Source organism: Nipponia nippon, unplaced genomic scaffold (assembly GCF_047370975.1).
Source record: "Nipponia nippon isolate SJK-2023a ecotype South Korea unplaced genomic scaffold, ASM4737097v1 scaffold_7, whole genome shotgun sequence".
Classification (NCBI taxonomy): Eukaryota; Metazoa; Chordata; class Aves; order Pelecaniformes; family Threskiornithidae; genus Nipponia; species Nipponia nippon.
This window is the reverse complement of record NW_028262391.1, coordinates 12,453,137-12,467,015: the sequence shown is the minus strand read 5'-3', so window position 1 is coordinate 12,467,015 and position 13,879 is coordinate 12,453,137. Positions and strand designations below refer to the sequence as shown.

Here is a 13,879-nt window from a genome sequence, read left to right as displayed (position 1 = left end):
GCACCAGCCCTGCTTCCCTGTCGCTGAGCTCTCAAGTCCCTGCTTTTTGCTGGTCCCATCCACAGGGCCATAGAGAAGATGGATGTAGCTTTTTTTGTTGCTCCATCCCTTCATTCCCCCTGCAAAGCCACAAGTCTCCCTCAGTGCACTGCCCAGGCACTGCTCACAGCAGCTCAGATCACACAGGTCGGGCTGTGGTCCCCGCAAACACCCCGCAGCCCTTTGCCCCTCCTGAGGGAAGATGCGGTGCCCGAGGAGGGTGCGTCAGACCCCGACAGATGCCAGCTCCAGCCCCGCTGCCCCAGCGCCCCGTTCAGCCACAGCCCAGACGCTGACTCCCCAGCACCAGCTCGGAGGGCAGCAGCACCCTGCGATGCCACCGTCCCCAGCCTGCCCCCACCACCGCCTCCCACCCCGGTTCAGCAGAGGACGTGGCTGCTACAGGATCAGTGATGCTCAGATGCCTCAGAGGCTTTATTGAACAAACAAGATTTGACAAGGATTATTTTTTTTTAAGAAAGGCAGATGCTCTCTTACACACAAAAAAAATTATTTTTCTCCCTGTTTCTGATCATGAGGTTGAATTTTGCCCTCGCACACCCAGCAGAGGCATTAAGCAGACTCTGGCTTGATCTGGAGACTCGCCCCTTCTGGGCACAGGGCCTGGGGACCGCGCGGGGAGGGATGGCTGGGGGACAGAGGTGGGGGACAAGACAGGACGGGCTCACAGGGCGAGCCTGGTGCACTGAGGCACTCGGGGGCTCGGCCGCAGTCAACCCACACAAGGTACAAAAACCCATTCCCCGGTGCCGGGGGGCCAACTGCACCCCACAGCATGGGAGAAATAGCGGGATGCAGGGAGGACAGGGGGTCGTGGACACAGTGGGGGGTACCTGCCCACCTCCCCACCAGCAAGGAGGTGCCCATGGGCACCCGCTCAGCTGCAGCAGGGGAAGGGCGACTAAAGCAACCGACTTCTTGGGACAAGTCTGGGTTAGAAAAATGAATTTGTGCCAGTGAAGGCACCAGCAGGCACCAGCCGAGTGAGCTGCCCTGCGTGGTGGGCAGGGGTGCTGGGTGCTGGGGGGAGCAGGAGGACAGAGGGGATGAGCAGGAGCAAAGGACTCAGAGGATCAGCCATGGCCTGGACCATGTTGCAGATGTGCAACCCCCAGTTACTTGTCCTGTCCATCTGCAAAGAAGAAGAAACAAGGATTGCCTGGCTACCTCCTCCCCGAGGGCATGGGGCGATCTGGGAGCCCCGAGGGAGTTTCCACACAGGGGAGATGGGGGCAGTGAGAAGTAGCCAGTGGAGAGGAGACCCCTGAGCCTGCTCACCATTCTGCTCTTCCGAGTCGCTCTCTGCCTCCTCTGAGGAACCTGTGTTGCAAGAAAGCCCCACATCAGCTCACATCAACAACCGCGTTAGCTGCCGTCCTCCTCCCCTCCCGGTGTTCTCACCCCTGGACTACACCCATGGCTATGTGCTAAGGGAGATGCCCACCCCCAACCCCGCACAGCCCAGGGCACAGCACAACCCACACGTGAGCACCCCAGAACCCATCCTTCATCTGCCTGGGGCTCTTGCTACCTAACCATGGGGTGGCTGGGATGTTCCCCCCAGCCCTGGGCACCAAGATGGCATCGCCCCAGCAAACAGGGGCTGCAAACCCACCCATGCCAGGTAACTGGTATCCATCACAGCCAATCTTTGGTCTCTTCTCGCTGTAGCGGGCGCAGAGGTGGGCACTGCCTGCCTGGTTACAGCACCAGTCGTACAACTTCAGCTCCTGGTCTGGAGACAAAAATTAGAGTAAGGGGCTGAAGGGGAGAGGAAAGGGAGATGGGCTGGCTCTGGGCAGGCAGGGTGTTCGCCTCAGCTTTTGGCAGGTCCACGCTCCCACCGAGGGCAACAGCATGTCAGGAAATAGGTTGGCACAGAGATTAAAATGATTTACAGGCTACAGCGATGCCAGCCTCAGCCAGGGGATGCCAGGGCTGGCTGTGCTTACCGCGGTAGGGCGAGGCCTGCCTGGAGGGCCTCCAGTACCTCTCCTGCCGCCCCTCGATGAGCTGGCTCTGGCTGTCGTACAGGCAGCGGATGCCGGCACCATGCTGGTTGGGGGAGGCGGAATGCAACATGGAGATGCGGGCAGCCCACCAGCCTGCAACAAAGTGGCAGTGAGCCTCAGCACAGCTCCCCCTGGCCAGCATCCCTGCCCTGGTGCAGCTCTTCCCAGCCAGCATCCCTGCCCCAGGGCGACAAGCGGGACCGGGGTTGGCTTCTTGTTACCCATCACTCCCACCACGTCACCCACGGTGCTACACGCAGTTTGGAGAGACTGATGGAGACCATACAAGTGGTTGCCCAAGGTGAGACCCTGGTGCTGGGGAGGGTCCATCCCCGCTGTCCCCATGCAGCTTAGACAGCTCCATCCAGTCTAACAAGACAGGGACAGGTCAGCCCTCATTCCTCCCCGTTTTCCCTGTCTCTGCAGGGAAGGGCAGCCCCCCCTCATTTTCCTTGGGGTCCCCTGCCCACCCAGCCAGGAGGGACCCCAGCCAGCCTTGCAGGGGAGATGAGGAGGGACAGCTCAGGGACGAGGAGGGTGGGGAAGTGGCGTGTCCACTTGCCTCCCCGGCTGCTCTTGAAGCGTGGGTCCTGCTGCCCTTGCTGCAGGGAGCAGGGGCAGGCGGGCAGGCCCTGGCTCCATGCCCGTGCCTCCTGCTGCTGCTGCTCCATCCACGCCAGGCACTTCAGCCGGTAGTTGATGCCCACACGGCTCTCCAGCTTGTAAATCCACAGCCCACGGAGGTCTGAGCAGGGAGAGAAACCATGACTTGCCATCTCTGGCCAAGGGAACCGCAGGGGCAGTTTCGGCTCAAGGTGAGAGCTGAGTGATGCTAATGCTGGAATCTAAGCCTATGTTGACCCCCAGCCGTGGGACCCCATGCTTAACAGCCACCCAACGGCAGTGAAACAGGGGGAGAGGCTCTTGCCAAAGAAGAAAGCCTTGGAACAGAGCTGTTGCAACAAAAAGGGTCCATGGACACGTCAAGGACGTTTCAGCCTCAGGGCATAACTGGTACCCAGGGGAAGCATTTTATGTGCTTGGGGGGAAAGTCTGGCCTTGGTGAACTCAATGAGAGCCTTGCCACAATGGCAGCGTGGATTTCATCCCCTGGGAACCTCCCCCTCCCTGTGCAGCCCTTCCCCAGCACCCCGAGGAGCTGCATGAACCCACCCCGGCTGTGCAGCACTACCTGTGTTGTAGCCCCTGAACTGGTCAGGGCGATATTTAGCGGCTGGAGGTCTCTGAGTCAGGTCGTCGTTGCGGTAAAAGCCATCCCCGCTGCATGCAGAGGAAAGAGGAAAAATCAGGGGTTGCTCTTCCTGGATGGGGTTATCCCAGCCCCAGCCCCAGCCCCAGCCTGCCCTTCAGCCACCCTGATCCCGAGCCGGCGGGACCCCACAGCACCCAAATCACAGCTTTGGGGACAGGCAAGCAAAGGCACCAGCTCCCCCAGCCTACTGCCTCCTCTCTACAGAGTGCAGTTAGTTTTGGGTGCTGCAAACGCTCCTGCTGCATCATGGGCCGAACCCGCAGACATCTCAAGACCGGCGCGAGCAGCTTCCATGGTGTTCAGCATCTTGCAGGGCAATACGGAGCAGAAACCCACAAGCAGTCATGCACAGGCAAGCACACACACATGCCTGTGCCGCCCGCGCTTCCCGTCCCGGCCACCTTTTCCTTACCCAGCTGCAGCAAGCAGCTAATGAGCAAACCCTGGAGACGGTGTGCACAGGGCAAGACGTAATGCGAGGAGGCAGGAAGCGACCGCTCCGGCCAAGCGGCGGAAATCCCTTCCCTCCACTGGTGCAAAGTTCAGCAAACATCCCCTATTCCCCACTCCTTCCACACAAACCACCAGGATGCTGCAGGCCCAGGACCCCAGAGGGATGTGTGGATCTTACAACAAGCCTGGCAAGTCAGCGTGCTGCAGCATGATCCAGCCGCTAACGGGGCAAATTTGGTTGTGAGACCCCCATATGTTAGGCTATATGGGCATGCAGACCCTATCTGAGCTACCCTTATCCTTGCAGGGCACTTCAGGGGATGTGAGTGGAAGGATTAAACCAGCCAGAGCCGAGGACGGGTCACAGCCTGGTGCTCGGAGGCGGCAGGGGTAGGGTGCTGAGCCTGCTGTACCTGGTGTAGCCGATGAGCACATTGGTGGCAGCGAGCCTGGTATAATCCCATTGCATGCCTCCCTCCTGGTACAGCATCAGGACAAAGGACCTGAAGCCGTCGGTGGTCAGGATGGCCTGGTATGTGACCGTCTGGGGAGAAGCGTTGCGGACAGGTAAGAAAGTGAGCAAAACTGTAGGGTTTAAAATTAGGGGCGTGGGTCAGTGCTCACTGGGGAACGGCAGGGCTGAGGTCCTGATGTGCAAGGCAAACGCAGCCTGGGCTGGTTCGCATTTTGCACGGAAAATGTGATGGTTTTACTTTGATGGTGTTCCATAAAAAGCCTCAAATTCACCCAATTTTATGCTCCTGAAGAACAGTGTTTCTGGTGCACAATAAACTCCCACCACATTAAAGAGAAAGATTTTACGGAGCAGGAAGAGTTCAACTAAAGATGTCCCCCACAAAAATCTGAAAACCACCAAAACATGGGCAACATGTTCTTCAAGACTGACCATGTTCACAAAACTGGTTCTTATTTTCAGGCAAGGACAAGGTGATCACCCATGGGTCTTAGGGTTTTTTTGACAACACAGCAAGCCCTTGAGCTCCATCAGCCCCTTACCCTCCGGGTGTCAGTCCGTGCTGCATAGGCAGGTGCCTTCTCCCAGGTGATCTTCAGGGTCCAGGCTGCGGAGTAGGAAGACCTCAGGTACCGCCGAATCTTCGCTTCCACGTCACGGACAAACGGAGGCTTGGCCGTGTTGAGAGTGGGGAACTCCTGCGGATTGCGTACACCCACGTCTGCGTTAGCTCCCAGTAGGGTAAAGACAGGTCTAGATTGGGGTCATTCATGGAGCACCGTGTCTAAGGGTCTGGATGAGATTTGGATGGCTCAAGAGGTGACACACACAGGACCAACAGCTCTTAGATTTGGCCCAGGAAAGGGAAACACCGCTCATGGGCTCCATCAATTACACATCTCAAGGGGTATCCACAGAACAGGTGATGAGTTCATCATCAAAAGGTGTTTCATGCAACCATGCACCCGGGTGGCTTCACTCACCTGGTAAAAGGTGGTGCCAACACCTCTGGAGAAGTCAGCATTGTCCCAAAACACAGCGATCATGGGAACTTTCTCGTGGCCATTGAAGCCACTGGGAGGAGGGTTGGGGTACGTGAAGATGCTGTTGTCCGAGGCTGGAAAAATGATTTGTCCATTGTCTGTAAACTGAGCAGAGGGATCACTCCATCAGGTGAGGTCAGGATCAGCAGGACGCCCTGACAGAGGGGTGGCAGCCCTCCCATTTCCAAGCCCACTTTCAGCAATGCCCAAGCAAGGCGACCACCCACCACCACTGAAATGGCCACAAAGTCACCTCCTTCTGCAAACAGACCCCGGCAGCATCCCAATCGATTTGTCCCTACAAGGGTCCCATCCCAGGCACCTGGTCCCTGCTGCCTCCCCCAGGTTTCTGGGGGACGGCTGCTTGCCCAACAGCAAGTCAAGCCAAGGTAGACTCACATAGAGAGAGTCATGCAGGGTTTTCCCAAACGGGAATCCAGTCTCCGGCTTGAAAAGTGGAGAATTAAAATCCACCCTCCTTTCCACGTACTCCCGATCATTTTCCCTCGCTCCGTACCGATAGAGGGGCACAGCTGCGACTGAAAAAGAAAAACAAAAAAAAAAACCCAAAACACACTTACAGCAAAGCCTTTGGTCTGTGCCAAAAACTCAAAGATCTGAAATGATTTTGCTTCCAAAGGGGGACAGGCTGGGCCGCAGGAGGACAGGGGGACACTGCCAATAGCTGCCTGGGACGCCCTGCATGTCACCTTCCCTTGCAGGATCTTGCTCCCACTCCTTTCGCTGCCTTGCACATACACAGCTGCCCCAAACCCACTGTGATGGCCTTTGTGGTCACTGTCCCCTCCTGCTCCAGCCCCATTGGGGCACCATGCTGAAGGACTGCTGATAGGAGGAGAAAAACATTGTACAGGACTGTGGTTGGGGGACGGCAGGGAATTAAACGCCCACAGCCCTTTCTAGAGATGTTTACAGCCTCCAGCTCCCTATTTATGTCTGTTAAATAAAACAAAGCATTTGGAGAGGATGGGCTTTCCAGCTGATGGGACCATACTTGAAGGCAGGCTCAGCCTGCCAAAAATGCAAGCTCATGTGCAGGAGCTCCTCATGGTGCATCTCCCCTGGGGGGCCCTGGCCCCAAATAGCCCCTTCGGTCTCTGGGCACCGAATGTCCCCCAGGACGGGCCGTCAGGAGGCCAGAGGTGTTCCTCCAGCCCGGGCTGTCCCATGAGCATCACGTACCTGTGGGGCCGGGCAGCGGGGTCAGGGCGGCCGCCAGCCGTCTTGGCAGAGCTGGAAACACAGGGGACGATGCACGGGAGGTGACAGTGGCTGCTCCTGGCCTGGGGAGTGCCTCCCTGCTCCCAGAGAGGGGGGCTGGCGGGGCTGGGCTGGCGGTGGCTGGGCTGCAGGACACGGCTGGGTGCACGGTGGCTGGGGACCCACCCTGGGCTCCCCCCTGGCCTGGGAAGGCTGCAGGGAGGCTCAACCCACTAGCAGCAGGGGCTCTGTTTGCCAGGCTGGTGGTCACCTTGCCACCCAAGAACGGCTGCAAGGCAGTGGGTGATGAGCCACTGGCAGGTCCTGGCCCCGGGACCTTTGATCCAGGGCTGCCAGCAGCGATCCCAGCGGGAGGAAGGCCAAGGAGCCCTGGGCTCCCCCCCAGTGGGGAGCGGGGTGTCCCCATGGCTGCCCCAGCTCCAGCCACACCAGGAAGGAGCCGAGCCATGTCCCCTCGCCCTGCCATCGCTCCAGGGAGCACGGCACTTGCTTCCCCTGGAATGGGACTATCAGCATCCCTAGAGGGGACCCCGGGGCTTCCTGGCTGGTGGGGGGGCAGGAGCAGGGCAGGCCCCCGCAGCGTGGCAGCCCCCAACTCTCCCCTTGCCCCTGCAGAGGATCCCACTATCGACTCACGTGCCAAAAGCGGAGTGGAAAGCCCGGGGCCGGTGGACGCCCCCTCTGCAGCATTTTCTGTCTGTGGAGCAGAAGGCAGTGCCAGGGCAGTGTTGGGGGATGCAGGGGCATGGGGAGACACTTCTCCCAAAGGTGCCAGCATTCCTGAGGCCACCTTGTCTTCAAGAGACCATGTCTGAGCACCTCCAGCATCTCCTGCCAGCCCACCCGGTGCCCCAGGCACCAGGGGTCTGCTCCCACTCTGGGTGCCAGGGGCAGAGTGGGGGTCCCCGTTGGGTGCCAGCCCCGAGCTCAGCCCATGCCCAGGAAGAAGCAGAGAAGCAGCCAGTGAGGTGGCCGTGCCGTCAGAGGTGCTGCTGCTGTCTGGAGCTACCGGGACCAGGGGTTGTGTCTCCTGGGGAGAGGTGAGGGCAGACGGGGCCAGCACTCCCGATGCAATCTGTATGATAGCTCCTGCACTGTCTCCCAGGCTGGCACCAGGGGAAGGTCCCCTGTTTGCCGAGGCTCCTCCAGGCAGCTCCACCACATTGACTTGGCTCAGTTTTGCATCAGAAAGTCCAAGATCAGCACCACTCTGGACACCAGGGGCAGACACGGTGGGTTGTTTGGGGCCAGCAGCCTCCGAGCCTGTGCTCAAGCCACTGCCGACTCCACCAGCTCCAGGAACGCTTGCTCCATTGGCAGCCTCGCCAACCATCCCAGGTGATGAAGATCCCTCTGTAGATGTGGAGGAAGATGCAGAGTGCAGCATGGCTCCCATTTCTCCATCAGGGGCTCCTGAACCAACTGGTCCCTCTCCAGCAGGGGTCTGGAACTGCCCCGAGGACCCCCCATCACCAGCTGCTTCAACTGCCCCATCTCCTGCAGCAGGAGGGACGCCTGGCCCAGCACCCAGTGAAGGCTGCAGAGCTCCAGGAGCACCACCCGCTCCTCCGAGGGCACTCGGGCTGTCTGGATCCGAAATGGAGGATGCTGCGACCACACCACGGGCAGAGGCAGAACCAGATGGGGACCCTGCACCAGGCAGTTGATCCATCCCAGCATCCGTCCCACTGCCTGCAGCTGAGCTCAGGGATGGCTCAAGCCCGGTCCTGCTGCCCGCTCCTCCCAGTGCCTGCTCCACAGTGCTGGCTCCATGCCCCTCCACTGCCGGCAGCCCCAGGTTTGTGCTAAGCTGGTCCCCAAGAGCAGGTGATGGTTGTCCCACTGGTCCATAAGCTGCTGAGCTGGGAGCATCCCACACTGAGTTCAAGCCGGTGCCTGGTCCATTGGCTCCAGGGAGACCTGCTCCTTGGGGAGCACCAGCTGATGTCCCCCATGGTTGCAGCCCCCCAAGGGATGGAGGCACGAGTGTTTCCTGGGCAGCACCAAGGTCGGGGCTCACTGGTGTCTCTGCCCCAGACACGGGGCTGGCCACAGCCCCTGGGGGTGGGTAAGCAGCCCCAGGAGCGCTGGTGGATTCACTGGGCAGGTTCCCTGGTCCTTCAGCCCCCAAGAGGTCGGGCTCCAGCCCAGTGCTGTCAGGAGGTGCAGGACCAGCTGGGGACACTTGTCCCAGTGCTGGGGCTGCTCCTGCTCCATCCCCAAGAGCTGATGGAGGGGACAGTTCGGCATTCGCCAAAGCCCCTGTTCCACCAGCCGGCAGCTCTCCAGTATTAGCAGAGTCCTGCTGAGCACTGAAGGCTGAAGGACTCATCTCCATGTAAGGACTTTCACTCTCTGAGTTTCCTGCCTGTGCCACATCTCCTGCGCTCTCAGCCCCCTGCACTGGAGTGAGCTCTGGGCCAGTTTCACTATCTGAAGAAGCTGGAGACAGGCTGTCAGGGCCAGGGGCTGCAGCTGGGATGGGTCCTGCTCCATCATCCCCCGAAACAGAGGATGCTGCGACCAGATCACCAGAAGAGGCAGGACCGAATGAGGAACCTGCACCGGGCAGTTGATCTACCCCAGCATCCATCCCACTGCCTGCAGCAGAGCTCAGGGATGGTTCAAACCCAGCACCACTGCCCACTCCTCCCAGTGCCTGCTCTGCTGTGCCGGCTCCAAGCCCCTCTTCTCCCGGCAGCTCCAAATTTGTGCTAAGCTGGTCCCCAAGGGCAGGTGATGGCAGTCCTGCTGGTCCATAAGCTGCTGAGCTGGGAGCATCCCACACTGAGTTCAAGCCGGTGCCTGGTCCATTGGCTCCAGGGAGACCTGCTCCTTGGGGAGCACCAGCTGATGTCCCCCATGGTTGCAGCCCCCCAAGGGATGGAGGCACGAGTGTTTCCTGGGCAGCACCAAGGTCGGGGCTCACTGGTGTCTCTGCCCCAGACACGGGGCTGGCCACAGCCCCTGGGGGTGGGTAAGCAGCCCCAGGAGCGCTGGTGGATTCACTGGGCAGGTTCCCTGGTCCTTCAGCCCCCAAGAGGTCGGGCTCCAGCCCAGTGCTGTCAGGAGGTGCAGGACCAGCTGGGGACACTTGTCCCAGTGCTGGGGCTGCTCCTGCTCCATTCCCGAGAGCTGATGGAGGGGACAGTTCGGCATTTGCCAAAGCCCCTGTTCCACCAGCCGGCAGCTCTCCAGTATTAGCAGAGTCCTGCTGAGCACTGAAGGCTGAAGGACTGATGTCACTCTTGGTATCTGCATAGGGACTGCCATCCCTTGGACCTCCTGCCTGTGCCACCTGCCCTGCACCCTCGTCCCCTTGAGCCAGGACCCCAGCAGCAGGCCATGCCAGTCCATCAGGTATGAAAGACGTTGGGCTGGGGGCATCCGAAGCTGAATTCAGTCCAGTGTTGGGTCCATCAGCTCCCTGGGGAGCACCAGCTGCCATCCCCCATGTCTGCAACCCTCCAAGGGATGGAGACAGGGGTGCTCCTGGGGCAGCACTGAGGTCAGGGCTCACTGGTGTCTCTGCCCCATCATCAGCTGCAGGCAGGGTGCCAGCCCCCAGGGGTGGGTAAGCAACACCCAGGGGTGGGTAAGCAGCCCCAGGAGCACTGGGGGTGTCCATGGGGGATGACAGGACAGTAGCAAGCAGCGGTGGCTGTTCTCCAGTGGGACTCTGCCATGGGGCAGGCTGCAGGGACGGCTCAGCCAGACCCACTGCTCCCACATCCCCTGCGGGCAGTGCAGTGGCCGGGGCTGGTGGATTCGTGTCACTCTGTGCATCAGTGGGAACCCTTGGGGTCAGCAGCAATGTGGCCATGTCCCCTGGCACTGCGGGTGTCTCGCTGGCTGCAAGCAAGGGCGCTGAACCAGGAGTGTCCGATGACATGCCAGGAGCTCCCTGCCCATCCCCGTCCCCACCGCCGGCTGGTGCCAGCGAAGCAGCTGGGCTCAGTGCAGCCTGGCCAGGGAGGAGGGAGGGCTCCCTGGGGTTTCCCACTGTTCCCGATACCGTCACACTCTCCAGAGACAGGTGGGATGAGCCAGCTGTGCTGAATGCACCATTTACTGCATCTCCCGCATCTCCGGGCACCGAAGACGAGGGACTTTCCTTGGCAGCTGGGGCCGTTTCTCCCACTGGCTCTGGGGTGATGCCCATGGTCCTGCTCACTGCCCCATCCTGCTGGGTCACGAGCAGCCCCCCAGCACCGGGGCTGCGGCTCGAGGAGTTGGCACTGGCTTCGCTTTGGATCTCCACAGGCAGGGTTACGCCTTCCTCGACTGCTCCTGGTGCCGTGGTCAGCCCTTGGCTCTGCAGCGCAGTGACGCCAGCACCCAGGAGGCTGCCAGCAGTTGGCTGTGCCCCCCAGGCGGCTGCCGGCGGCGGAGTGGTGGGGAGCGGCATAGTGGGATCTAGATCTTCTGCTCCTTCTCTGGTCACGGCCCTGAGGACGTCCTCCTTCATGTCTGCAAAGAGAGGGGTGGCCCCCAGGGGCACATCGGGAGTGGCCCCTGTTACATCAAGCTCTGCTTTTGGGGTGACAGCAGGGTGCTGGGCAGAGATGGCGGCAGTGGTCGTGGCTGCAGTGGGAGCAGCTGAACCCCTCTCGTTATCCTGAGATGCGTTAAGAGGCTTGGTCACGTTCATCAAAGTTGGTACTGTAGAGCTGTATTCATTTGCTGCTGTCACCAAAGCATCTGGCTCAGCCCTGGTGGTCGTTTCCACAGTGCCCATCACCAGGGCACGGGGTCCCTCACTCTCCATCACCATGGGAGAAGCTGTCCCCACAGTAAACAGCCCCTCAGTAGTGACAGGGACGGCGGCAGCAGCCCCGAGCCCTGCAGAGAAGCACAAAAAGCGAAGCGTTACGCCAGGTGCTGGAGCCGGTAGCCTGACAGGCTCAGCTGTGCATCCCCTCCAGCTGAGAATCGGGATGCTCCCGCCCCTTCTTAAACCCTCCTGCCTCATCCCACAGCCTTACAAGGCTCTGATTGAAGAGTCGAGGAGTACAGCCTGGGCTGCCTTAGGCACAGCATTGCACAGCACCTTTTGCATCTCCAGCATCAGCAGCTGCCAGCTGAGACAGGATACAACTCATCACAGGTCAGGGGGAGACACTGGTGCGAGCACGGAGGCAAAGGCAGCTGCTGTAACCCAGCCCAGTTATGCTGGGGATGGTACTGCCTGGCCGCTGGGGCCCAGTAAGTCTAGTTCATAGCCCCAGGGGTGTCTCTGGAGCTCTTCTGCCTGAGGACAGCCCTCTTTGCCTTGCTGCAAGGACAGCCCTGAGTGCCGTCACTTCTGCACAGCCTGGGGGGTTCTTGCATTCTTTTCACCTTTCGGGTGTCTGAGGGATATTTAAATACACTTTACCCAAAGCCCTTTGGCAGCTAGGACGGCCAGGGCTTAGTGAAACATTCCCTGGCTGCCAATGGCTTTGACCAGCTGCAGTTAAAGCAGGTTTGTTAAAGCTCTCCTGGAGTGGGAGCCCGCCTGCTTCTTCCCCCATCCCGCTTGCTCCCAACTGGGCGCAGGTGCCCGGGGCTCCCTGCCTGTGGAGGGAATATTCACAGGCTCCCAGGACCAAGCCCTGCTTCCAGCTCCCTCCTCCCACTGTCAAAATCCTGCCCCACATCCAGGAGCTTCGCTGAAAGGAGAAGGAGACACCACCCCACATCCCAGGCATTTCTGCCAGCACCCATGCGTGATGTTTCAACCCAGTCTTATTTTTAGGACAGGGATGCGGGCTCTGCGGAGACCAAGCTGCCGCCGTTGGCTCCAGGAGGAGCCAGGTGGATCTGCTGACGCTTGGCTTTAGGCGGCTGCAATTAGGGGAGACGAAGGGCACCCCAAGGGTGAGACCCAGCAGGGTTTTGCTGCAGCCCAACAGCCCGAGCCTGTTCCCCATCCCGGTGCTCCGGTTCATCAGGTTCCCTCTGCCAGGCAGCCAGATCCCCCTGCAGCAGAGGTGCCTCCAACCTCACTGCCGGCTCAGCTTGTCAGCTTGCCTATATCTTGTGCCGGAGTCATTAATGAACATTATCTCCTATGCCAGACCAGTCCTTGAAGGGTCCATCCTCCTCCAGCCCCCCCATTCCCCTCCTGGCAGGCTGCTTCCTCGCCATCTTCCCTGGCTGAAATAAGCTCTTTGCAGCAACCCCCCTCAGCCAGAGAAGCTCAGTCACTTCCCTCCCAAAAACAAAGCTCATCAGTCAAGTCCCCCCAGGTTAGTTTGGCACACTCCACCCCAGTAAATCCGTGTTTTATCTTAATTCTTCCATGTGGAGCAGGAAACGCCATCTACCCCACGCCGCCCATTCATGGGAAGTTTGTGCAAGAGGGGCCCCAGCACGGAGCACTGGCGTTTGCTCTTCCCCAGGACGTGGGAGGGATGGAAGCATCCCTAGAGCCCCGCTCTGCCAGCTGGCTTCCCTTGGCTCCCTTGCTGGAGAGGTACACGGCTTCATGCAGGCTCCCAGGCTGGGCTCTCACCTCTCCCATGGGTCCACGCCTGCAATCAGCCCCTCAGGGTGATGCCTGCCCCGCAAAACAATTTTCTAGCTCTTTGGCTGCAATGTATTCCAAGGACTGGTCATAAGAGGAGTTTCAAGTGCAGCCAGAAGGGAAAAGCATCTCACAAGTGTACCTGCTGTGCCCTGCAAGGGCTCAGGTAGCACATGTGCTAACAGAAAAATATAGGACATACCGTGCAGAATCCATACGCAGCATCCCACGAGGGTGGAAAGCATCCATCCCCTGGTCCCCATGCCTCTGGCCTCCACGCAGGCAGAGCACTGGGAAGCTCAAAGGGAGGCAAAAGCGGTGAGGAGCAGCTCGCTCTGTCCCTGACTGCCTGCCTCTCCTGCAGCACTGGAGTCCTGCAGGTGCAATCCTGCTCCTGCTCCCTCCTATTTATAGGGATGGCAGGTAGCAGCCACCACCCCCTCCCGCCCCTGGTGCTTTCCCTCCAATGCCCCTGTCACCATTCCCTTCCTGTGGAGCCCCCCCTTCCCAAGCGCTGGACACCCTGTTCAGCTGGGGCATGGGTTGGGGTTTACCCAAAGGCCACCCTGCAGGGACCTAGTCTCCCCCAGGGACCTGGGCACAGCCCAGTGCAGCTCCCTGGGCCATCAGCACCAGCTGGCGAAGCCGAGCCCAAAGCAGCACATGGCACTGCCAACAGAGGCATGGCAGCCACCCCATAGTCCTCACAGGACCTGCTACCCACAGCAGCCTCCTCGTGGTCCCCGTGGGACCCGCTCCCCATGGCAGTCACCCCACGGACCCCACAGGACCTGCTCCCCGTGCAGGGGAGGG

At 60.1% G+C, this 13,879-nt stretch overlaps 1 protein-coding gene across 3 annotated transcripts; it reads right to left on the bottom strand.

Moving 5' to 3' along the window:
• Positions 1–446: 446 nt before the first annotated feature.
• Positions 447–13,457, bottom strand: LOC148050825 (uncharacterized). 3 transcript variants are annotated; one of them, XM_087739470.1, is made up of 13 exons: positions 13,269–13,456; positions 7,195–11,400; positions 6,520–6,570; positions 5,716–5,855; positions 5,257–5,421; positions 4,816–4,971; positions 4,212–4,342; positions 3,265–3,353; positions 2,635–2,817; positions 2,013–2,165; positions 1,676–1,795; positions 1,339–1,380; positions 447–1,192 (listed from the first exon to the last, which is right to left on the bottom strand). In XM_087739470.1, the coding sequence occupies exons 1-13, from the start codon at positions 13,327–13,329 to the stop codon at positions 1,176–1,178; spliced, it is 5,514 nt and encodes a 1,837-aa protein (XP_087595596.1). In that variant the 5' UTR covers positions 13,330–13,456; the 3' UTR covers positions 447–1,175. The 3 variants fall into 3 exon arrangements, with proteins under 3 accessions (XP_087595596.1, XP_087595595.1, XP_087595597.1); XM_087739469.1 differs by having other exon boundaries at positions 6,520–11,400; positions 13,269–13,457; XM_087739471.1 differs by lacking the exon at positions 6,520–6,570.
• Between the last annotated feature and the right edge of the window lie 422 nt (positions 13,458–13,879).